We start from the raw sequence: 27,025 nt of genomic DNA, 5'->3' as shown, positions 1-27,025 counted from the left end.
AACTGGTACTTTCATTGATTATGGTGGTAGGATACACTTAAGTAAAAAGAAAGAAAGAAAGAAACAAAGAAAGAAACAAAGAAAAAAAGGAACTGAAAGGACCAACAAACGAATGTTTTTTCTGCAACTAATAAATATATACTGGTAGATTCTATGGTAGGCTTTATTATGAAAATTGCTTCAGTACTTTTTGTCAGACCATCAGAATACAAAATGCAGAGAATAAATGTATGCATGCACATTTAAATAAGCACCATGAATGTATAATAAAAACAAATATACTATGCCAATTTTTAATTGCCAATGGGACTAAGAACATATTTAATGCAGATGTTAATTTTTGTTTTGTTCTTAATAAAGAATTTTGTCTCCCGGATGTATCACATGAAATAATAACAGCACTAGTACTATTACTAACAGTAATAATAATAATAATAACAACAACAATAATAATAACAGTTATAATAAAGGTGTAGTAACAGTAGAAGTAGTAACTCAGTAGCACATATTTAGTTAAATGCTAAGCCATTTATTAATATGAAGGCATACATGTACACAAGAAGTCACTTTTAAGCTTTCACAACCAATACATCAAGTACAAATATATACAAATACATATTAGTATACACTTAAAAACTGTCTTCCTTATTATCCACTCTGTACCATTGCTGCCAAGTAAATGACTGCTATCTGGTCATTTACTATCCAATTTTGGACATTATCCACATGATGACCATCATGGTGTACATGTAATCATTTTTAAGACTATAACAAAATAGTTCCAAGAATATTACCCATTACATATTTTGTTCTGATGACTTGCTAAAGTCAATCTAATATACATCTCACATGTAATCTGAACGTAGTCAAATTCTTCATACAAGTGTGTGCAATCACATGCTCTTGCAAAACATAAAACAGTCCATGCTCACTGGAGCAATTCCACTGTCAAATCATCAGTTTTTGGGTGCACAGCATTTGCACACTTTTGAGCTCTTCTATTTTGGAATGTTTATTAATCATGCAACACGCAAAAGGAAGAGAGAGGTTTTGAAAAACAAAGGAACTTATGAAGTTTGATTATTATCTTAGTACCACAAAAAATGGCTACTGGTCTCTGTTGTATCTTAATTGCATTATTTCAATGATTGCAAGATTGTACATTACATGAGGTTAAAATATGTCTGCTGTCACATATACTTTCTCCAGCTGAAATCTCCATTCTTTCTATAAACAATTATCTACTGCAAAATATAAATTACATTATGAATCTGGATGTACTGTATTAAAATATTTGTATGCTTACTGTAATTTTTCCCCTTTACTGCAATCCAAATCTATGAATCAACAATAATGAAAACTTGGAATTCCCAATATTAATGTGATGTATGCACAGGCATTTCAATTCTTTCCTGTCACATCTGAATAAGTTCAAAACTTTCTTCCTGAATGATATTCTCAAAGTTACAAAACATTCCCAAGCTTGTAATCTTTCCCTTTATAAATGTAGTTCACATAAATGTGTTAGAAGTAATTTCATGCGGTGTTGTTATATATTTAGACCATATCTAAATACTTCCTGGTCATTAATTTCCTTGCCAAGACAAATTGGTTGATTTTGTCATCCACTTGTAGAACAACAAAAAAAGATCAATCAAGTTCCACTGCTTGGAGGCTAGTTGACTGATTAATAATAAGTAAAACACAAAGCAGGATGCAGCTACTTTCTGACTAAAAATTAAACCAAACCAATCCAAGCAAAACAAAAATGCAAAATAGACATCAATATTAAAAGAAAACATGATTAAAGGCAAGAAGCAACCAGATTTTGGATAAGAATTGAACAAGTTTAAATATACTGTTGAAAGGATAAATATGCTTCATCATTTTGAGATATGGTAGTCACTTTTTGGGTTGCAGTTGTGGTGGCAACAGTGTTGTCAACAAAGTTAAAGTTTTTTGTCAAAATTAATATAAGTCATATATTGTCTACATCAGTCACATCACTGAAATTAAACTTTGGTATAATATGACTATGAGTCTAAAGTTTGTCATGATATACATGGAGTTCCTGTGTTGCATGTCTCATCTCTTTCAACTGACTTCAGATTTCATTCTTGTGAACAATGTTAAAGTTATGTTATTTTTTTTTTTTTAAAGTCACATATTTTCTACACCAAGTTTAAGTGAAACTTTAGAATAATGCAACTACAGGTCTAAAGTTTACATGCTGATATGTGAGTAGTTACTGTTTCAAATGCCTCATCTACTTAAGCCAAACTGGTTTTGTGTGAATGTTTGTGAATGTTGGTATACTGGCAAGCAAATAGATGCCGGTAAGATACAGACTCTGTGAAACAATTGCATCATTTACCCCAAGTATGTATTATGGGGGGATATTGCTCTTCATGTATGTCTCTACAACTACCTATTGTCTTTTCCAAAAAATAACTCTCAAAATACTCAAGATATGTCAACCAAACTTGCTACACATCAAATAATTTGAGGGAGAGGTGCCTTGTGATACTTAAGATTTTTTTATGTGACCCTGGAAACAAAGTTTAGCAAAATCAGTATATAAATTGAGAATAGTGGACCATTCATTAGGACTCTTTACACAAGTAGGAGACTGGGGTGGACAACTCCTGTCATGTATCCTACATGAAGCAAAGTAATGTCCACTTATGTAGACATTTCATTAACTCCCATTCTAACTATTGCAATTTTTACAAATTCTATAAATCACTGTTTACATTATGTACATTTTAACCATTAAATAACGTACTATACAGTATATGGTAAAGTAAGTTCATAAAGAAAATAGTTGTTTGTAAAATCACTCCTGACTAGCTAATCTACTAAAAAGAATGCCATTTCATTATAAATATCATGTATCATGCATCTCATAAATAGGTAGGACAATAAACAATTTCAGTGTTTTAAGTTTATCAATTGAACAGAATCTGAAAGAAGTGGTGGAAAACGACATTATCAAATATATGACAATATTGAAAAATGCACTATTTTGGGGCTTTTGCATTCCACATTATAGAACATAGGTGAATTATATACTGGCCTGAAGAAGACTAGATTTATAATTTTGGGCAGATGTCTTTTTTTAAGCCAAAAATATCCAGCCACAAATTATACCTTTTTAAATGATTTAACATTCATGTACATGATATAACTAGCATACTGATGTGTAAAGATGTTTATGATACAGCTAGCATACTGATGTGTAAAGATGTTTATGATACAGCTAGCATACTGATGTGTAAAGATGTTTATGATACAGCTAGCATACTGATGTGTAAAGGTGTTTATGACACAGCTAACATACTGATGTGCAAAGGTGTTTATGACACAGCTAACATACTGATGTGTAAAGGTGTTTATGATACAGCTAACATACTGGTGTAAAGGTGTTTATGACACAGCTAACATACTGATGTGTAAAGGTGTTTATGACACAGCTAGCATACTGATGTGTAAAGGTGTTTATGATACAATTAACATAATGATGTGTAAAGGTGCATATGGCACAAATAACATAATGACATGTAATATTTGCATGATAATGAATTTCAGCGTTCTCTTTACACAATAACAATAATCTATTGTTATGACCAATACTAGTATGCATGTTTTTAGGATATAGATGCAAGAAGAGATGGACTAACATACATGTAATTCATTTTTTAAAATTGGCAGTAGTCGACTAGCACAAGGCTAGTAAAATTACAACTGGGCAAGTAAATTTCAACATTTTACATTAACCATGATCTGTAATTAGCAGTGACAGGCAAATTTTAAGTTTCTATAATGCAAATGAATTTTCTTTTTGTCTTAAGCTGACAACAGTCACAAATTATTCATTGATATGAGCCAGTCACAATCTCACTGTAATATCAGCCAATGTATGGGTGGTGGAGGGGTTGAACAGAATTTGAAAAATATATTTTTTATCACATGATAAGTTGATGTGTCTACTAGTCTTTGCAGCCACAGAAAAATGTATGTAAAATTTAAACCCTTTTTAGTCAATTCCAAAATAAACGAAAACTTGTAAATTAGTCATTACTGGCAGTAATGATCTTAAATATTTTATTTTAGGGACCAAATAGTGATGTTACCTGAATTTACGATTGTGTTTGTTAGGATTAAGATACATACATTTTTTTAGCATGGCTTTTATTTGCATTTAATTTAGTTGTCATGGTAGCTAGCAATATAGTTGGTTTATAATATAATTAAGCAAGATATAATAATCTAATTCCTTATTTTCACATATGAAACATATATCCTTATGTTTTCACATGAAAATACATGATTTCTAATCATGTCATGCATACAGAAGTTATATTTGCTACAAGAACAACAAGCACTAAAAAAAAAAAAAAAGGAAGGAATCTGCACTACCTTTCAGGCATGTATTTTTTTCATTAAAAATTTAACTCATTGCCATTCATGTCTCCACAAAGTTCATTCCCTACACCTCACCAACAATTTAAAAAAACTGGTGTGATGCATTGGCTGAATTGAACTTGCTTTCTGGTCACAAAATGTCGAAAATAAATTTATTCCAACACAGCAGGTAATCATCAGTCTACCAAATTCTTAAATCTCTAATATATTATCAGACTATGAATATGGTTGCAAGCGAGTTGAAGTTTTGAAAAGGGTGGTGTGGATGGTGTGCTCAAGAGTTTAATCTTCTAAGCTTCAATTCTGGAGCAATTTAGGTTTAGAAACAAATGTCTTTTTCCTGGCACTTGTCAAAATATCATGCTTTTTGCACGAAATAATGAAATATATTAGTATAAATGCAGGAAAAGAATACATTATTACAACTCTCTGGTTTAAACTAAGTAACAGAAAAGAGCAAAAACCAAAAAGTGAAAATTTTAAAAAATCTTACAGTACTGTGAATTAATTCCAAATAGTCCTGAAAGTTCTATAAGTTCCATTACTGAATGTGCTGATGTACCTCTAGTCTCGAATGTGCTAATTTGTCGATGGCTTGTAGTGTGATGAGGTACTATGTCTTTTGATATAACACAATAATAAAATCCAAAATGTTCTTGCCTGAATTCATTATAATTCAAAATTAATGTTCCAGTCAAAGAATATTACTGAGCACTTTGTAATTCCAGTGAATAATAATCTGAAAAAATAAATCTACCCAAGTGAAAAAACTGAACAAAACAATAACAATGATTCTGCTTAATATCTTAAGGCAAGAATTTGTACTTTTTCAAGTAAACAAGATTCTATACTTCTCTACTTGACCTCAGTCACAATTACCATTTTCTGAAAATACTGTCACTGAATGGAATTTTCCATCATAAAAGATTATATGGTCAGAATCATGATGTACCTTTTAACTCAAATTCAGGTAAATATGTTTACATTATTAATGATCTGAATATTTAGTCCATACTTAAAGACAAACATTACCAATGTTTTATGTTATTTACAAAATACGCTTCTGGTCAGGTACCCCATGACCTTGACTTTGGACAAAGTCAAGTACTAAATAATTTTTTTTACATAACACAGAGTCATTAAACAAAGCAACAAAAAATACAAATTAATATTATTATTTAATGGTCTGAAACTAAGTAACAGTAAAGAGCGAAAACCAACCAGTTTTGTAAAAGTCAACAAATAATGTATTTCCCAAAAAAAAAACAAAGTGAAAATTTAAAAAAGAACTTACAGTATTGTATTGTTGTTGTTATTGTAGGGTTTAATGCCATTTTTCAGCACATGATAGACTATACATGGCTGCCAGTATTGATGGTGGAAAAAGAACCCCGGAAAAAATCACCGACCCATGAAAAGCTACTGGCAAATTTTGCCACATACCCACATTGGCTGAATCCGAGACTTGAACCCACGCAGACAGATGTGAGATGGCAATGATCTGTAACGGAGAGTGCTTTAGACCACTCGGGGCCCCTACAGTATTGTGAATTAAATCACTAACAGTCAAAAAGTTATACCACCAGTCCTAATGAATAAAATTCTAATTAAATTCCTGGTGTCTGAAATAAGATAAAGTACTGAAGGTGTTGATAAGCCTGTAGTCTTAGATGTACTAATGTATTAGTGGCCTGAAGTGTAATGATGTGCTAACTGTCTTCCAATTAATTACAATAATATAATCCAAGATGTCCTTGTCTGAATTTACTATAATTCCAAACTAATGTTTCTGTCCAAGAATATTATTGAGCACTTTGTAATTCCATAGAATAATCTGAATAAATAATTCCACCCAAATCAAATACTGAACACAACAAGAATGATCCTGTAAAAGTTGTTAAAGCAAGACTAATCAATTTTTCAGGTAAACAAGATTATAAACCCCTACTTGACCTAGGTCGCAAACACCATTTTCTGGGAATAATCAGTCACTTAAAGGTCACCGGCCATACTCCAACATTTTCCTATTTATATCAGATTTGCATTACATAATTAAAAATAGTTATACTTGCACACAAAAAAATAAAAAATTATCAAGTGTAAAGAAGAAATAATAATTTAATTATTCGAAAAAGTATACAACGCTGTTACTTCCCCTTAGTTACGATTTCCCACCTATAGAGGACGCAATCAGAAATGACGTACATTTATCCCTACAAATGCTCCTTGTTGTCAAAAAATAAAACACTATAAACTATGGATAGGGAATATTTTAGATGAAACTAATGAAAACTAATTTACTGTTCAGCCTTATATCGGTATGCGTGCATGATGCACTAGATTGTGTCGCTTTCAAAACTGTTCCATTGTTTCAATTTATCTTGAAAATTCCAGTAAATAAAGGTAAAAAGAATCAATGCTGGCTTCCCTGTGTCGACAGACTTTATAAAAAATACAGATAAAAGAAATCAGCACACTTAAAGAATCCAAAGGAACCAAACTTGACTTCCTTTTGTCAGCCAACTTCAGAAGAAAAAATCGGCACACTAAAAAGATACCAAAGTCAAGTTTATGGGGTTGGTTTGCAGTGTAATAAAATAACCTATGTATTTGATATCCTGTCAGTAAGTTTAAACAATGAGTTTATTGCTCCATGCCAGTTGTGTTTATCACCCGGGCTTCTATTTGTTTGCCATATGTAATCATAATTGATGTTTGCAGGGCAAATATTATACACAATAATAACTTGCTTTAATAATACTTTTGTAACCCATGCTAGCAAAATGATTATCATTTGCACTCGCACTGAACGTATTTTAACATAATGATTTTTTTTTATTTGCAAGATACGACTTATAGTTAACCTTGATACAATACAATCTGGGTCAGTTTGCAATAAGTAACTTATTATGCGTAAATGGCAGGTGCCTTCAAGCAATCGGGTGATACTTTCGTCTCATTTGCGATTTTGTTTTTTGACGTAAGCGATATGCAAGCCGGCATCCGCTACATATGCAGAGTTCGTGGCTATAAAGTTTTAAAAAATAATTTCCGCATGATGAAAAAAAGGAATATATGATAAAAATGCAAGGTTAATTTCTTTCATTTTATTTTCAAACAAGTGTATGTTTATCAATTTATTTTGTACCGTGAATGTTTGTGTGGGGGGGGGGGGGCACAAATTAAACACAAAATTATTTCCTTTCTAATTTGTACAGAATAATGGAGCAAATATGATTGACGATATTGACAAGTAATGACAAGCTTTCAATTTACACGAAGAAACATCTTGACAAATTGAAAAATAAAAACAAACAATAAAATTAACTGGAAAGAGCTTCATATTGCAGCAATACTGACAAAATGCTCAACATTATTCTCGCTCTCTCTGTGTCTCTCTCATGTGTAATCTAGTATGTACTGTATGCAGCTGTGTTACAGCGTGAAGCTTAAAATTAAGTATATTTGTTATAATATCTCATGTACACTACCTTTAGCAAAATGTATATGTATTATGTAGAATATTATCTATTACATATTTTTGTTTTATAAATGATTATTGATAATTTGACTGGATGACTTAAATTGAGAATGTCATTGTGCATACGTATATATTTGTTAGCATAAAAAATGTATATAAATATTTTAATTAGAACAAGCAAGATAAGTCAGTTTTCTCTCATAAATAAGTATGTTACGAAGTATGATTATTTTCTTTCAAAGAATATCAAAATAGTTTGTTTAAATTTAGTTTTTTTCCCTAAAACCTATCTTACATAGCATCTACTTCTTTGCTGAAGAAAAAGAACGTACAAACTATTGTTAAGTTTGGCCAAACTGTATTTCGAGTTGGGCCAAATTGTCTTTGGGCCAAATTCACTATAATCCGGCATAAATGATACAACTTTCCCATCCCTCTCCTATTCGATCCCACAGATTAAATACACTTTTTTCTGGTAAACATGGGTTTTTGGAAAAAGAAAGAACGCTTTTCCCAATCATCACTCTTTTGGTTACATCTGTTTGCAACACAGTGCACCATATTTGCTGCACAAAAGCACGATCGTACGCTATATCACAGAGACATTTACGTGGGGAAATTAAGCACATGAATGGCTAGGCTGAATAGAGGGGATAAATGTATGTCATATCTGGTTTTGGGATGCAGAAACTACCAATTGTTTACGGAGATTGCCGAATAATTTTTTCATTTTATAAAGTGGAGTTTTAAGTCTAATTAAACATTTTTATGGTGTGCATATATAACCAATGTGTTTTGTTTATAACTATAATAATATCACACATTTGTACAATATAGGTGGCCGGTGACCTTTAATGGAATTTTCCATTCTAGAACATTACAAGTTGTTAACAAGATAAAATTGGTTATTAAAATTATAATAAAGAATGTTGTAAACATCAGGCAGACCCAGTTTATCATGGACAAATACCAAGTTCCATAATCCAAATAAACAAGTTTATCTCTATTGATAATGATCACAACATTCAACCCACTCTCACAGAGAAATATTAAACATGTATTATTCGTTTACAAAAATAAAAATACACCAGTGTGCACAGTGAACTTGATTTTAGACAAGGTCAAGTCCAAAACACAATTATACATAACATTTAATCACAGAAAAAAATAATCAATACAACAGACATATACATAACAATATCAATGTAAAATAGATATATAAATATTACTCTTGAATAGTGTATATAAATATTATTCTTGAATAGTGTAGTATGTTCCTGATTAATAGTGGATAAAGTATGTAAAGGTAATTATTACTGAATCCTGACAGTTACAGACATTGCACACTTTAATCTAATATAACAAAATAATAACAAAACTTTCTAACAGGTCAAAAAGGGAAACTTATTTTTAAAAATTGACATTCATCATGAGCAAAATGATAATTTAATCAATATTATTATTTTAAATGGAACTAATTAGGCAGTTGTAGATAATGAGATCACTGATTACTGTATAATTAAAATAAAATTAAGAAGGAATAACTATTACTGAAGAAAATATTTATCAAGATCCTAACACAACATCAAATAATACAACATCATGCTTAAAGAATTCAACTGATGATGTTAAATAGCTATATTAAAACTGTCACACTGGTCCCATACAACATTATTTTAACTACAATAGTGTGAATATTTCTATCACCAAACTTTCAAATTGTTTCTTTTTAATTTGAATACGTGCCAGTTTTGCGTAAAAGGGCAAGTATACATTAGTTCTAATCACAGAGATGACTCAATGTGTCATCCAAATTAACGGACGATAGAGATTTCATGCACTTTCTCTTATTATTACACCTTCTTGAGTGTATTATGATTATATATTGCAATATACCTCATGTGACTTATCTTACTACTCAATTTCATATTTCAAAATACCTGTTCATGTGACCTAACTCATCCAATAGTTATTAACTTAATTCTTCTAAGATACCACCTTACCAATCTGTTTAATGGGAAAAAGGCAGCATCTCATAAACATATGAAATAATAATTTTATTATTAGCAAATGTCAAAATGTACGCAAGCATCGATTTATAGATCCTATGCGATTTTATGTTCTTTAATACCTTAAAACAGACTCTATGCACGTGCACTTTTTTCATTAATAAAAATTACAAAAATTAGACAAAATTATGTACCATGAGTTACAAATAACATATACATAACATTGGTAAGTTAACAGATATACATAACACTGGTAACTGGTCATGAATAATACTGGGAACTTGTCATCTCAATTTAGCTGATCATCATGGCTTTGTGGGAGAAAAGTGGGGTAAATATAATTTAAGAACACTTTGTTCCACTATAAAATAATGAAAACTAAAGTTTCAAACTGTAATGAACTATACTAATAAACCCATGAAACAGAAATCTATTGAGCCTATTAAAAGTGAACAAAACCCTAGGAAATGAGTACAGATAGGGGTTATTACATGTTGTCACAAATTTTCACAGTATCATAAAAAATCAAAATGCTGTGGTTCCAATGACAGATAACTTTGGAAAAATGCAACATTCAATTGCTTTTATTTGAGTCTGATGATGGCTTCCTTTAATGAAGGGTGCAATGCTTTTATTTAAGATTGTAGCCAGCTTTGATGAAGAGTGCATAATCTCTGCCAAATTTGGAGGAACAAAACAAATTCCCATTCATAAATGCAACAGCAACATTATAGCCTGGTGGAAGAAATCAAATAATTGTATAGTAGAACAAAGTATGGGTCGGAAGTGGCAATTAGTCAACGTAAATTTTTAGAAAACAAGAATTTGTTCAAATTGAGACCCACGGCTTTTGTCAACACATACATGTATTTTCTATCTCAACCTTGACATCTGCATGACAAGTTTTGTAATAACAACAGACCATGGCCCAAGACTTTGTATTTTTGTCAACATAGGCAGCTTGTCAACATAAGTGATGTCGAAATAAATAGTTAGGACTGTATATAAAAAGGATCTACTGAATACAAAATTCAGACATATGCAGAAAATTCTCTTACTTGTAACTAGGGAGGCTTTAGGCTCCAGGATTTACCCAACCCCCAAAAGCCCCTTCTAGAGCCCTCGCAACAGCAATGGATAGGTGGTCCTTATTCATAGCTGTAACTATCTGGATCCCAAGGGGCAGTCCTTCTTTACTTAGCCCTAATGGTACCTGTGTTACTGGCAACCCTAAAGCATTCAATATTCCAGTATAAGCAAAGTTTAATGGATAGAATAATGGCTGGTTGTGATAAGGTGCTAGTTTAGGATGGGTCGGATAGAGAAGTATTCCATTATCACCTAACATGTCTTGTAGCTCTTTCTCAAGTCGCTTCAAGGTGTCCAAAGCTTTCCTATTTGACCCTTCCAAAAGAAAGTCCAACTTTTCCACCATTCCTAGTCCTATAGCTGGCAAGGTGTGGTTGGAACATCTGAATATCCATTTAAAAAATTCAAGATATGGATTAACCTGGCCGTTACAGTTGGCCATATATTGACAGAAACTAGTACCATCACTGGAACTCATCTTAGCTGACCACATCTCAAGGCTGTACTTAAGTTTACTTAGACACACATGCTCTACCTTCACTCTGTACGTCTCCTCCAAGTATGTCACCACCTGGAAAAAATAAATGAAGACGACAATCAATTTTATGAAATATAATAGGATCCTAGAAAATATAACATGTTACAATTTACCGAAACTGGACTGAAAAACTGTGAAAATTCACAATAAGCACACATCATTGTCATGTGTTTAGGCTCTAATAAACAACAACAAAAGAAAGAGTGAAAACAACAAGTTTTTGAAAAAAGTAACAAATAATTTCTTTCCTTGGAAAAACACTGTAAAAATGAAAAAATAAGAACTTACGGTTTTAAGAATAGAATCCAAAAATAATCCAAGAATAATCCATGAATTAAATTTTAGAAGTCTTAGTAATGAAATGTTCTAATGAAATTTAAGTTCGAGTCCCGACGAAAAATCCAAAATGGAAGGTGATGTCATATACTGTAGTCAGTATTATACTGTTGTCTACAGTTCTTTTTTGATTCACAGTCAAGAATATTCTGGTGTTTGAATTTCTGAATAAAATTTAAATAAATGTCTTTGGTCTAGAATTCTGTATGAGCACTCAAATATTTCCAAGAAAAAGAATTAATCTTTTAGAATCCAAATAATTTGAATAAAAATTATAACTCCAAAATGTCACAACAAAATGAACATCTTTACATCCCAGTGTTTTGAAGCCCAACTGAGAAATATCTCTATAAACAAAGGTTATACAGTAACTTGAGATGTAAAACAGATTCCCAGATGAGGATCATGTGATCACATTCTAGAAAGGCTTTGAAGGAATCAACAAGTCTAATGGCATGCAAACCAGTACAGCCTCGATTCCACAATTATCATTCTTACATTAAGATTGAACTAAAAAAAGAAGTTGTTTACTTGACCCTCAATCAAGGCCAGGAACCAGGTCAGCATAAGATACAAAGTTTGGTGTTTACAAATAACTCTTAGGTCAAACTAATTTCTGAAAAATATCAAATTTCTAGTAAATGAAATTACATTGTTTTGACATATACTGAAATTAAAAAATAAAATATTTTAAAACTTACAATCAATTAAATTAAATAAAATATAAATTAAATCAAATATACATAACATCATATATCATCTAAACACATGGCATTGTGTTATGTTATTAACTATTAAATAGTGTTCAATGATTTAACTTCAATTTCATGAATATTAGATTGAATTTAAAACTAATACCATTCATAAAGAGTAGTCTATTTTGACTGAGAAACTTGTACAACAATAACTCTGTGTCAATAACATCTGATATAACTTTTTGATTCAAATCTAATTTCTATTTTGTTGCAGATACTATCCATTGAGCTCAAAATATCCAGGTTTTAACTGTTTAGCAATATAATTAGCATGGATTCAATTTAAAAATTGAAGCTGACAAGGATCTGGATGTTCCTGCCACTATGGTATATTTAAAGACATCTCAGTTCAAGATGCAGTTTCACATTTATAAATTACACAGGGCAATAAATCAGTCAGATTTTCATAGAATATTTTGAAAGTATAAACTGGCCTGCCTATGTACCGCCCTTACAAAGATCCATTTCAGACTCGCTTTCTATATGCTTGGTTTTTCAAAATTTATCATGCAGAAATGGAATTTGAGATACAAGAACAAACTCAAAGTCAAACACGTGCTGCAGCAAATATTTTTATAAAATAAGTGATAATGAAGTTTAACCTAGGTCTTCTCAATATAAACATTTGTGATTTTTGAAAATATTAACACCGAGGTTTAGTGAAAAATGAATTTGTGTAATGGGTATGGAGTCTTTTCTACCTAAGAATCATTTTATGTTGTTTCTTTATATTTGTGCTTTCTGGAAACCACAGAATCCATGAAAAATGGCATCTCATATTAAAAAATGAATTCACATTATAGAAGGAAAAGAAATGATAAAAGGGCAAGCCTCCAAGTCAAGTATGGGACTCAACTCCATCAAATCATGACCAATGTTTCCTCAATACTAAGGCACATGGAGCCCTGAGTGGCTGACTGGTCTAAAGCGCTCACTGTTACGGATCATTGCCATTTCACCTCTGTCTGCATAGGTTCAAGTCTCAGGTTCGGCCAATGTGGGTATGTGAGAAAGCTTGCCAGTAGCTTCTCTGGGTCGGTGGTTCTTTCCAGGGTTTTCCCAGGTTCTTCCTCCACCATTGATACTGACCTCCATGTATAGCCTATCTTGTGCTGAAAAATGGTATTAAATCCTACAACAACCAAGGCACATAGTACCAGTAACTTTGATTTCAGTTGGTGAAGTCAATCTGAAGCAGAAGATGATTTATGATGCAAGGGTTAATTTCTAAATCCTACAAGGACTGTAACTCTCTCAAAATGGAACAAAAATAGGTGAAAAATCAAATTTGTCTCTACGTCTTAATACAGTACATTTAATTTGTTTTCAGACTGTTAAGTCCACCAGAGCTGAATAGGATTTATGATGAAACTGAACTTTTAAATGATGCATTGGCTGTACCTCAGTCAAAATATGAAGAACAAAAGGGTGAAAAATCAAATTTGACTCTAGATCTTAATATAATGCACTTAACTTGGTTTCTATCCAGTTCTCCAAGTCAATATCTGCAACACATGTGATGTGATGTAAACAGGCTTTGGTACCACCACATGCCCCTTCAAAGAATATGAAGAGGGCATGAAAATTGTACAATCTGAACATAGTTTATTTTACAACTTTAGCGGAAAGGGTCAGCAGCAGATGAGATTAGTTTTCAAGCGATTTCAAAATACTGTTTTAGTTTAAGTCTACCCTGGTTGCATCTGCTAAGTGAATATGGTGATTTCAGCCGGGGGGGGGGGGGGGGGTCATGCTTCCTTAAGTTTGTTACACCAAGTAGACACATTTAAATTTACTACCTGAAAAAGTGTTGACAATATCAACATTATCATGGCATATTATATGAGACATCCAACAGATGCTAAGCATGTTTATAAGTAAAATTGCTTTCTTTTCTTCTTAATTTAATCTTGTGCTTTTTTTTCTTAGTTTCTGACTCAAACCCTGTGCATTGCAAAAAGAAAACAAAAGCAGGCTGTGTGACCCAGGAAGTTAATGTACCTAAATCAATGCATATCAACAAATTTAACACTGAGTAACCCTGACAATTAATGTATGCAAAGCAATAAACGTTAATGAACTAATGATTTTTGGTAAATTATGCATTTGTTTTACAGCTGTAATGATCTTTATCATCATGATTATCACTGTCATCAACAACGTCATTTAAACAACCTCTATATATGCATTCGACCAGTCTGGTGACCTATGAGTTAGAGTGTCTGCTTTGGATGTGGGAGGTCACTGGTTCAAACCCCGGTGGAGTCATACAAGAGACTTATAAAAATGGTACTAACAGCGGCCTCACTCTCTGCTTAGCATTAAGAGGTTAGTTTAGGACTGGTATCAAGATAATGTTAGAGGGAATTTCATGCAACATGTCTGTAGCATGGTGCCCCAGCGCTAGACATCACTATAAACTGCCACACTGCAGACATCGTAGTGATATAACTGAATTTTTTTAAAAGTTAATTAGAAATCTAAATCACACACACTGTATATGTATTCTCATCAAATTTAATATCTTTGAGGGACTTAATAAATATTTATTTAAACACTATTAACATTAAAAAGGCAAAATATCAAGTTCTTTACCTTCAATTGAGCAGCCTTTAATTGTGGATCAATCATGGAAACAAATAAGCTGCCGCCATCATCCTCTATGGAGTAAAATTTCAAACTCTTAAAATCAACCTGAAGGAAAAGAAGATATGGCCAAATTCAGTCATGCCAAGTCAAGCGTGATGTTGAATTTTTAAAATTGTTACAAGTGTTCTATCAAGGAATATTAAACAGAGGAGAGGGCAAGAGTGTCACCTTTAGTGATAGGGACATTTTTGCTTAAAAAACAAGCACTTTTTGAGACCAAATAAGGCTAAAACACAAGACATAGTCCATCATAATCCATTGATAAAATTTAGAATTTAATCATTTTTGAAGTAAAACTAAGCAAAAACACATTCATATATTTATCCTAAATGAAATAAAAAGGAGGAATAAATATTTTTTAAAAAATAACAAAGTGTTCAAGTGTCTTTTTAGTGATCTGAAGACAGAAGGCAAAAGGGAGGACTCAAACGGATAATGAGACCAATGGGGGAGGGTAGAGGGAAGTACAGCCTCCCTATTTCTGTCTATCTAAAGTATTGAGGTAATGGCATATATCTCATTTATGATAGCTGATAACAAAATGGATTAAAAAAAGGTGAACACAAATTATGGTTCCATAAAAGACAATTTTGAAATTGGTTGCAAAAGTAAAACTCTTAAACCAAAACAAACAAAAACTTTAAAAACCCAAACTAAATAAAAGCAGTTTCTTGCTAGATACTTGGATGTATACAATGTTCTGGGTTTTAGCCAATGAAGTACACTACGTTAACAAAAAGATATGAAGATACGCCTCTTCTTTCAGGTATTAAAAACTCTGGAATAATTCTAATGATTGCACTCATTTTCTTGGGTACATAATTGAAATGGGTTAAAGTGAATCATGGGTATAAATAAAATTGAAGAAAGATACAAACTCCTTTAGGCCAGGTGCATATGTGAGTTAAATTAAGATAAAGGTTGATGAATTTTAGGCAAGTATCCTTAAAATGGAAGTGTTTAATAAGATATGTATCACAGTATATACGTTTTCATAAAGGCAGTAGAAAAGTTTGATTCTTTCTATAAGTCAATATTCAATCACTGACATTTGACAAACAGCCAGTATTTATAGACAGGAATCTGTATTTACAGGTCACTTATAAAATAATTACCTTAATATATATCTTTATATTATCATTTCTGAATAAGAACAGCTGTTTAGAAATATCAGTTATATGAGACAAGTTGTATGAAAGAAAAAATGAACAAAAAGACGTTAACAAAAGCTATAATCCAGTCATATTTTCTGTAACAAAATTTTTTTATACAATTTCCTTGAACAATGTAGTTTCCTGAATAACAGAATTGATGTTATTTAAAAAATATAAAGCTTGTTTTGAAAGCTTTACAATCAAACACTGCCTAAATAAATTATAAACAAATGACTTAAAATTAATTAGCCATATCTTTAAAGCTCTTCAGTTGAAAATAAAATGTTGATGTATATTTTCATTCTCAGTGTATAATTATTCAAGGCACTTATAAGAATAAGGTTTGTTTTTCTTTAACAGCAAGGTTAATCTAAGGTGTGCACATGGGTGTAAAAGTAATTGTGATGTTAAATTTCCACAAACGTGTTCTTGACAAAAACTATACACAATTTCATAAAATTTAATATTATTGGCATTGTGGCTTTGACAAAAACTATACACCATTTTATCAAATTTAATATTATTGGCATTGTGTTTTGACAAAAACTATATATGTACAATTCCATCAAATTTAATATTATTAGCATTGTGTTTTGACAAAAACTATATACCATTTCATCAAATTTAAGATTACTGGCATTGTGGCCTTGACAAAAACTATATACAATTTCATCAAATTTATGATTATTTGCATTGTGGCCATTGATAAAAACTAAACTATATACCATTTCATAAAATTTAAGATTATTGGCATTGTGGACTTGACAAAAACTATTTACTAGTTCATCAAATTGAAGATTATTGGCAGTGTGGACTTGATAAAAACTATTTAAGATCATCAAATTGAAGATTATTGGCATTGTGGACTTGACAAAAACTATATACCATTTCATCAAATTTAAGATTATTGGCATTGTGGCCAGCCATAATTTTCAGTGCAGGAAGAAGATCCTCTGCATATCGACAGATTGGTCCTGTACTCAGCAGTTCTAACTCTGAACCTGTTGCCATGGGAAACTGACCTTCATTGGGTACTGCACCTGGAAATGAAAGGAGAAAAGAAATGACAGTTACTATTCTTGTTTATGCATACATTTGCAGTATTTTGGACAGGTGTAACATCCTGAATATCTTTTCAAGATTCAGGCTATATTCAAAATTAGTCAATTAATTGTTGAAATAATTTATTGCATAAGTTCTGGAAGTCTCCAAATTTTTTTAGAATAAGAATACTAAGTACAGTCAATATATGACACTAGTCTATTTTTCATATTTAAAAGAAATTTTGTATTCAAAAAAAGATTCTCTTGGTTCTACCAATTCAAGGTAAATGGTTTCAACTGCTCTGATTTTAATTTTTTAATTTGAATACTGTGCTTATCACAGTGTACCATTACAAGTCCATACTTCATAAAATCAATACTTTTCTCCTGGACTATCTGCAGCTTGTACTCTTATCAAGATCTGACAAAATTAAAGCACAATACTGATAAAAATGGGATGAATCTAATTAAATTCTTTTAAACATTTTAAATGTTCAAACTAAACTTTCACATTTCAATGCCAAGACAGTCATATCCACTTTCATTATATATAAAAAAAAACAGGCTCTTGCAATGTTAATCATATGTCTTTCAAGAGAAACCTATCATACCTCTTGGTTTCCAAGACTAGCTTTATCCAAATGCATACTGGCATGTTGGATGAATCTATATTTGAGACAGTGTGAATTGTTTCGGCAAGACCCAATTTGCTACAGGGTTGTTTAGGAGTGTATCCAAAGCCAGCTGAACAGTATGAAAAAGCTCATTCCTGCATGCATAATCTGACAAACTCATCATAAAAGAGAAGCACACAAGGAATCTGCATCATCAAAAAGTATCTGAATCATCAGCATTTAGGTAACACATGATTAATATTGCAAAAGCCTACACTTTGAATGGAACCATATATGACAGTCTTGGTAATGTGATACAGAAAGATGGTTTCAAAATTTAAAATATTTATAATAAAAAAAACTCTAACCAGTTATTATATTGTGCTTTTTATGTAGTAAGATATTTATCAAAGTATAGGCTGTGAAGTGTCCAGTCAAAACTACAACATGATTTTATCAGATCATATTCATGCATCAAACACAGTTCCAAAAAGAAATGGAAACACTTACCTCTAGAGGATCTGTGGCCAAAAACTCCATTGAAGAAAGCTGGCATCCTGATGCTTCCTCCAATGTCTGATCCAATACCAATAACAGCTCCCCCAGCAGCAATGATACATGCCTCTCCCCCTAATGAAGATATACATTACAGTAACAATAACAACTCCCCCTGCTGCAATAATGCATGCTTTCCCCTATTAATAATAATAATAATAATAATGAGGACTTTGTATAGCAATTAATCTTTAGAAGCTCTAAGCACTTTACAACATTAGACAACACCTAAAACACAAAAAACATATAATATGATTTTTTTTTAAAACACCTTTAATTATAAAACATAAAACATGCTGAAACTATTTAAGGTAGGAAACATTATTAGGTCTTTAAGTTTATTCTTGCAGTCGAAATAGGTGAGTTTTAAGAGCACTCTTGAATGAGATCACTGTATCTTTGTGTCTAATTTTAGTGGGCAATTCGTTCCACATTGTTGCGCCCATGTATGCAAAAGAACATTGTTCACATGACTTTGTTTTCATAGTGGGAATAATGATTATATGATTGTCAGAAGAGGAGGGTAAGTATCTTGCTGGTGTGTACACATGGGTGAGCTCGTATAGGTATGTTGGGCTGGAGCCTCTCAGTGAAACGTAGATCAGAGAACAATGAACGCAGGCAGTTATCGAGTTGTTCTGCTGTAGGAAGTAAGCAAGTTGTTAGGTTTGCTTCAAAGTCATTGGATTAGTTGGGATCTATTTATCATACGGAGGTTTCTCTTAGTAGCAAATAAAGGTGGAGGGTTAGGGACTGATATGTCAAGATGGTATATAATACAAAGGTGATCTGATGCAAGTTTGTGGGATACCATGGAGGACCGTATAATAATATCATCGGGTCTATGAAGAATCCAGACTAAAATGTGACCATGTTAACGGGTGGGTTTATTAACTGACTGTTTAAGGTTGAAAACATGAATGGAATCTAGGAGTTTTTATGTGTATGGGTTTCCAGGACAGTCAAAGTGAAAGATGAAATCTCCAAGAACAATCAGGTTGCCGCCTATCGAATTTCCATACTCCAGAAGATTCGGAAACTACTCCAAAAAGAGATTCAGTCAGCTTGTTTTCTCTACTAGGAGGAGGGCAGTATTGTCAGAAAAAATGGACTGACCTTTGTTCCGGTGTGAGTGTGGTTTGGTCTACAAACAATGTGCAGTAGAAATTGAAGGTTGTGGTGTGGTTAAGACATTTGATCATTGAGTTTTTTTGTGATGACAGCAATTCCACCTCTGCAAGAGTGGCGTGGGAACAACTTGATGGAGTAACTGATAGGTCTTAGATTTACGTACTTGGGCTCATTGCCTGATGCTTTTAGCCATGTTTCTGTCAGGAAAAAGACGTCAATATTCTGATCATTGATAAAATTAACTATTTCTGTGTGCTTTCCCGGTGGTCCTACTGACTGGGTGTTGAATAATGCGATATGCAGTAGTATCTCTTGGATGATTTAATAGGGATTTGAATTAGGTTATCTAAATTAGCGGGCAAATTTTTAAATTGCTGAGCTGGAAAGTGTAAAAGGGAGATAACTGGATTTTTCTTCCTGTTCTATGCCAGTCAGCATAATAATGACAATAACAGCTCTACCTGCAGCAGTAGACATACCTCTCTGCTAATAAAGTGATTTGTGATTTGGATTTTTAAAGTAGCTTTAACAAATTTTCAGTCATATTGCTACGATGCCTGCAGTGTGACAGTTTATAGTGATATCTAGCACTGGGGCATCATGCTGCAGACACGTAGCATGATGTCCCACCCAGTCACATTATCCTGACACCAGGCTGACCAGTCCTAACACTAACCTATTAATGTTGAGCGTCAAGTGAGGCAGCTCTTAGTACCATTTTTGTAAGTCTTTGGTATGACTCAGCCGGGGATCGAACCCACGACCTCTTGCATCCGAGGCGGATGCTCTGGGCCACCGGAGCGGTCCGGCTAATAAAGATATTCATTACAATGACAATAGCAGCACATGCTGATAAACAATGATACATGCCTCTCCCCTAAGATATATATATATATATATATATATATATATATATATATATATATATATATATATATATATATATATATTACAGTAATAATAACAGCTCCCCCCGCAGCAAGCAGTTGTACTAATACCTATAAATTATCAAAGTGACTAAACCTGACATGTAGGAAATACACAGCAGTAATTGCTTACCTCTTTGCATGGATTCCTACTGTATTAAGTGGGTGGCCAATGGTCACCTATTTGTGAAGTTTGTGAAGCTTTAAATGATTACCGAATAAGGTAAAATTTAAACTCTACTACAAAAATTATTTGGAGGTATCACCCCACAGATGCTATTAATATTGTAATGCATCACATTTTGAGGTATTGCAGCGTAGTTGTTAATAATATTGTAATGCATCACAAATAAACATTTTTGAGGTATTGCCGCGTAGTTGTTAATAAAATTGTAATGCATCACAAATAAACATTTTGAGGTATTGCAGCGTAGTTGTTAATAATATTGTAATGCATCACAAATAAACATTTTTGAGGTATTGCAGCGTAGTTGTTAATAATACTGTAATGCATCACAAATAAACATTTTGAGGTATTGCAGCGTAGTTGTTAATAATATTGTAATACATCACAAATAAACATTTTTGAGGTATTGCAATATAGTTGTTAATAATATTGTAATGCATCACAAATAAACATTTTGAGGTATTGCAGCGTAGTTGTTAATAATATTGTAATGCATCACAAATAAACATTTTTAAGGTATTGCAGCATAGTTGTTAAAAATATTGTAATGCTTCAGAAATAAACATTTTGAGGTATTACCATACAGTTGGTACTATGTAGACTAAACATTCTACGGACAAGGTATGACTGGTTGCAATCCAAGGTGAATCTGTCACAATACGCATGGAGATGCAGTGCTGGCACTAGAAAGTGCAAAAATCCATCTAAGAAAGGATATTATTATGGGGGTGCTCACTAGTTATTATGTACTTTTGAGAGAGTGACGTATGTAAGGTGAAGTTGTTTGTATTTAAAACATGCACAATGGAGAGAATGTTGGCATACCTCTATGCTACATTAATGTAATGTGGATGATATTTCTTTGGATATTGTTGTTGTTGTTGTGGGGTTTAACGCCATTTTTCAGCACGATAGGCTATACATGGCGGCCAGTATTAATGGTGGAGGAAGAACCCGGAAAACCCCGGAAAGAACCACTGACCCACGAGAAGCTACTGGCAAGCTTTCTCACATGCCCACATTGGCTGAATCTTAGACTCGAACCGCCGCAGACAGAGGTGAGATGGCAGTGATCCGTAACGAAGAGCGCTTTAGACCACTCGGCCACTCGGGGCCCCTTGGATATTGTACTTTTGGAAATTGTACATGATCTAAGCACACTGCTAACTAAAATGACTGCTCCCTTGTGCTAAAAAGTCAGCCTGAATTAGTCTTAAGTACACTATCCATAGCAGCTATTAGAATAGGGAAAATGAATTTTGCCATACTAGATGATATCAGCTTCTGAAAGTGCAATAAATGAATTACCAAATATATAAAATGTAAAAAAGGGCTCTTTTTTTATACAATTTACCTCTGAATTCAGGAAGTGAAAGCAAGCACTATTTTGAAAGATGCACATCTGGAGTCAGGCCAAGCTGTATACTCTGTAACCAACATTACACCCATCAATCAAAATCCAAATTAAAGGGAATTAAAAGTTCTTTGAATTAGACCTAAGATATACAAGGTCTTTCTTAAATTGCCAGTATAACCAGTGAGGAAAGCCAGGGAAATTCTTTTTCTTTAAAATTCTAACCCTATGCAAAATGTGAAACTGTAGAGCGCCACCTATTAGCGGAGATAACCCAACTGGTTGTTCTGTAGCAATAAATGATTGCGATGGATGCATATGAAAATAAAGAATAAAATTTTTAATTAAATGTTGAACAGTTAAAAGCACACATACCATACTTCAAACTTATATTTATTCTGTAATTTTCATGTGTTGAATGCTAATTACCAAGATCTGGATCTACGTTTTTGCTCTATTAATTACTCATAATAAACTCCACAGACCAAGATCTGGATCTATGTTTTTTCTCTATTGATTACTCATAATAAACTCTATAGACCAAGATCTGGATCTATGATTTTGCTCTATTGATTGCTCATAATAAACTCCATACACCAAGATCTGGATCTACGATTTTGCTCTATTGATTACTCATAATGAACTCCATAGACCAAGATCTGGCTCTGTGCAGGTTTTCAGTTGGACTTGACTTAATAAACAAAGTATACACAGCAGTACCTCAGAATGCGAGCGTCCTACCCAAACATTGGTTGTGCCCTTAATTGACAATGTCCAAATGCTGTGTCATACAGATCATTGCCATTGGCGACATGTGGGTTTCAAATGATATCCCCTGTGCATGATCACTTTCTCTGTATGATGTAGATTGTAGAGGAATATAAAATAGGTTCAAATCAGAATCAACTTTAAGTAATACAAACTGAGGTAACTCTTGGCTTCAAGAGCCACTAACAGACTCAGGAAGATTAATACTAACTTGTATAAATTTGACATTACCGTATAGTTACTGTTGTCTTAGTGACAAGTGTAGTTTTGCTATGCCAGCTAATGTTTCAAGCAAGGTGTCCAGCAATTCAGTAAATCCTTTCAGCTGTTATTTACAAGACTTTTCAGAAATTTCAACCCTAGAATCAATTCAATCAGTAAAAATCAACACCTGTTACAGAAGTCTTCCATGTTTATTAACATTATCAGTGCAACTTAATAAGCATTTTTCTGGCAGGTTTTCTGGTTATCTCATTGGTCAGTGTTACTGTCCAGTTAAGATATTTACTGATCATAAAGTACCATGATTGTTGTGATCATTTTAAGTTAAAAATGACTGCACTTGTCTGCTAGTGCAGTGTAATGGCTTAAGTCCTTAAATACAAACTGTATACCATCTGAACTAAAAAATACCCCATATATCAAAAAGAACTAAAAGCTTAATGTGTAAAAATGATATGAGAAAAAGGGCAAAGTGAGACAATATTTGTCAAAATGAAGGACAGGAGATTTCAAGGTTTTAAATTTTCTCCATAGAAGTGAATGATGCCTTGTTCTTTTACACAAGTATTATGGCACTCCCTCACTACAGAACCCTTCATCATAACACATTTTATGTTATAAGGCATATATGGTCCCATATTTTTATGAAATACTAAAATTATATGCATAATGTACTTCATTAAAAGGTGGTCTCACTATAATGTGGTATATTTCAATGCTCCAATGGTCTGTATTAAAATAATGTGGGAGTGCTGTATTTAGTATATCATAATGTATCAATTTATTCATTCACTGATACACTTACAAATGTGTGTATGCCTCATTCCTTACTGGAGAGCTAATTGACCCATGTGGTCAGCAAATTGTCTGGACAACCAGTAATTCTGAACCTTTGCTGGCCCCACTGACCATTAAGAATTCTCAATGAAGCATGCATATGCAACAGCTGTGCTTTTAGATGTATTTTACACATAGTTCCAAGGCTTTCAACAAGTTCATAAGAATTTCTTTGAAGGTAAGTTATGAAATACCTGAACTGCCACCCACAATTCTTCCAGTGTGATAGGGGTTGCTTGTTCGACCATACAGTCTGTTGGCAGACTCGTACCACATGCATAACTCACTGACATTGGTTACTATAAATGGAATGGCCCCTGCCTGCTTCAGGTATGCTACAACTGGGGCATCAAACTCGGCACATGTGTTCTTACGGGTAACAAGACCAGCTGTATTAGGCATACCTGTAAAAGAAATATCTCAATGAAAAATGTAAAGTGTGCCCACCACATTATTTCCATACTACTTAAAATTTCAAGAAAGTAATAAAACGCTTGACATATACTAAATATCATAAGCATGAACAATGATGATTTCACTGTTGTAAAATGTTTCTAAGATCAGAGGATAAATAAAAGCATTGTCAAACGTTAAATGTGGAATACGAAATTTAATGCATTCAACTGGTGAGTTACAAAATAACAACATGTAATATTAAATAAAAATATACTAAGATTACCATTTTAGTTCAAACTTTAACAAATTAAAATCAAAAGGAAGCAATCAGTAAGATATATTAGCAATAATAAGCCATTTACTTGGGAAATATATATAATTCAAGTAATTTTAATGTGATAGGGCTAATTAAATGCTTTATAATATAAAATTTCTCAAAAAAGAAATATTTGTGTTATTTCATTCCATTTTCACTCTATTAAAAAAAATTAATTCTCCATCAAAGTGGCATTTCTTTGCACTTTCTCTTTTATTCCTTTATTGTTGTCAGATCCTATTTCTCAATGCTGATGTATGAAGCAAACTGCTGTGCGAGTGTTGACAAGTCCTGTTTCCCAATGTTGCTATTTGAAAGTCAATAGTTGTGTGAGAGTCTAATCTCAATTCTGTTTGTATGTATGTGTAGATGTATGTGTAGATAACTAAATGCAGTAATTATAATTATTCATTTATAACAGTATGTTGTGAATCAAAAGAAAACTCATTAGCACGAATAGAGATGCATTTGGGTTGTAACAGCAAAAACAACAGCCCGAAGAGATACGTTTCACATATTTAGCATGGGTTGTAACAGCAAAGAAAATTTTAGCAGAGAGAGGATTCACATATGTACCATGGGTTGTAATAGCCAAAAAAACTGTCAGCAGAGAGAGGTTTCACATATGTACCATGGGTTGTAATAGCCAAGAAAACTGTCAGCAGAGAGAGGTTTCACATATGTACCATTGGTTGTAATAGCCATGAAAACTGTCAGCTGAGAGATGCTTCACATATGTAGCATGGGTTGTAATAGCAAAAAACACTGTCAGCTGAGAGAGGTTTCACATATGTACCATGGGTTATACTAGCCAAGAAAAAAGCCAGTGGAAAAAGGTTTCACGTATGTAGCATGGGTTGTAATAGTCAAGAAAAATTTTAGCAGAGAGAGGTTTCACATATGTAGCATGGGTTGTAATAGCCAAGAAAAGAGCCAGTGGGGAAAAGGTTTCACATATGTAGCATGGGTTGTAATAGTCATAGTTCTGGCAATAAAAACTTCCACAAGATCAAATTAAGTCATTACCTCATCAACTTTCATGTTCCTCTAACAGCTGGTTGAATAGGAGTTCATTCTGGGTGTGTAACATTATTCAGTAGGTGCCTGACTGAGTGGATTTTTTTATAAAGAGAACTGCAACTTGCGGTTAGTGAAATTATTTTGATACATAAGTTTTACTTTTTATGTGTAGCAATTAAATTCAAGAGATTACAATATAAATATGGTTGATTTTAGAAATGATGAACAGTAAGAAAGCAGAGCCATAACTAGGTAAATTAAATAATAGTCATACTACTCATCTAATTAGGAACACAAAATTTACATCGCAAGAGCAAAATTTAGGTCATCAAGTTTATTTTTCTGCTGCATACATATATGTGGTTACTTTATTCACTTATTTTCACAAATATGCTTATTATCCAAATATTAATGTATTTATTATGGATATAGTATCTGTAACAGGCTGACTGGTACCCTGCCTAATAGCTGATATTACAGGCCAGTAATAAGTAAAATCTGAAACTCATGATTAGTTAGTCAGTGACATCATTACATCACTGATATTATACCCATACGACTAGTTTGGAAACTTCCCATGAACAGCATTGATTAGTTGGTGTTTTCACATCAGCACTGTGCATTTGGGAAAAAGGATGAAGATTCCATATTTTCAACAGGATGGGGCACACACACACACACACACACACACAGCAGAAGTGTCTAAATAGAAAGAAATTGACTCCAGCTTATCAAAGTCAACTGCTTTGTCAGGTTTTGATCTCATCCATGATCCAATCTCCATATTTTTATTCTTTCTTCAAAGAGCAAAAAACCAATAAAAGAAAATATTTTAACTGTTACCTTTTACAGCAAATGCTTCTTTAACAGTAAGTGGGACTCCAAGAAAGGGTTTTTTGTCCTCCAAGTACTCTGGATCAAGGGACTTGCTGTCAAGAATTTCGTCTATCTTTTGTGCTTCTTTTAGGGCTTCCTCAAACCTTTCAGCTACTGCAGCATTCACTACAGGATTCACCTCCTTTACTCTTGTAATGAATGCCTCCATTACATCAACTGCTTTTACCTATATGTACACAAATATTTATTTTTACATTGTAAAAAGTAAACAAGTGATTGGTTCACATAAAACAAGCCCAATCTTTGAAGTAATTTTAAGATTGTATTCTAAATCTAACATATGCTTCTGGGCTTTCACTTTCATAAAAACTCTGCAAACTCAT

General features: G+C 32.8%; 2 protein-coding genes across 3 annotated transcripts in view; one reads left to right on the top strand and one right to left on the bottom strand.

Annotated features, from left to right (window-relative positions):
• LOC149789831 (uncharacterized) overlaps positions 1-27,025 on the top strand; it is a 66,907-nt gene that overhangs the window by 7,875 nt on the left and 32,007 nt on the right. The window lies entirely within an intron of this gene.
• The window catches only part of LOC149789832 (fatty-acid amide hydrolase 2-like), a 31,760-nt gene continuing 4,882 nt past the window's right edge, over positions 148-27,025 (bottom strand). For both annotated transcript variants that reach the window (XM_089971828.1, XM_089971829.1), the window contains exons 3-8: positions 26,649-26,868; positions 24,268-24,477; positions 18,604-18,723; positions 17,322-17,476; positions 15,229-15,327; positions 148-11,575 (exon numbers count right to left, since the gene is read on the bottom strand). In XM_089971828.1, coding sequence (XP_089827954.1) covers positions 10,991-11,575; positions 15,229-15,327; positions 17,322-17,476; positions 18,604-18,723; positions 24,268-24,477; positions 26,649-26,868 — 1,389 coding nt within the window. In that variant the 3' untranslated portion in view covers positions 148-10,990. The remainder of the gene's footprint in view (positions 11,576-15,228; positions 15,328-17,321; positions 17,477-18,603; positions 18,724-24,267; positions 24,478-26,648; positions 26,869-27,025) is intronic.

Source organism: Sinohyriopsis cumingii, chromosome 10, assembly GCF_028554795.1.
Source record: "Sinohyriopsis cumingii isolate HCF-2022 chromosome 10, ASM2855479v2, whole genome shotgun sequence".
Classification (NCBI taxonomy): domain Eukaryota; kingdom Metazoa; phylum Mollusca; class Bivalvia; order Unionida; family Unionidae; genus Sinohyriopsis; species Sinohyriopsis cumingii.
The sequence above is the reverse complement of the archived record's forward strand: the minus strand, read 5'-3'. Positions and strand labels throughout refer to the sequence as shown.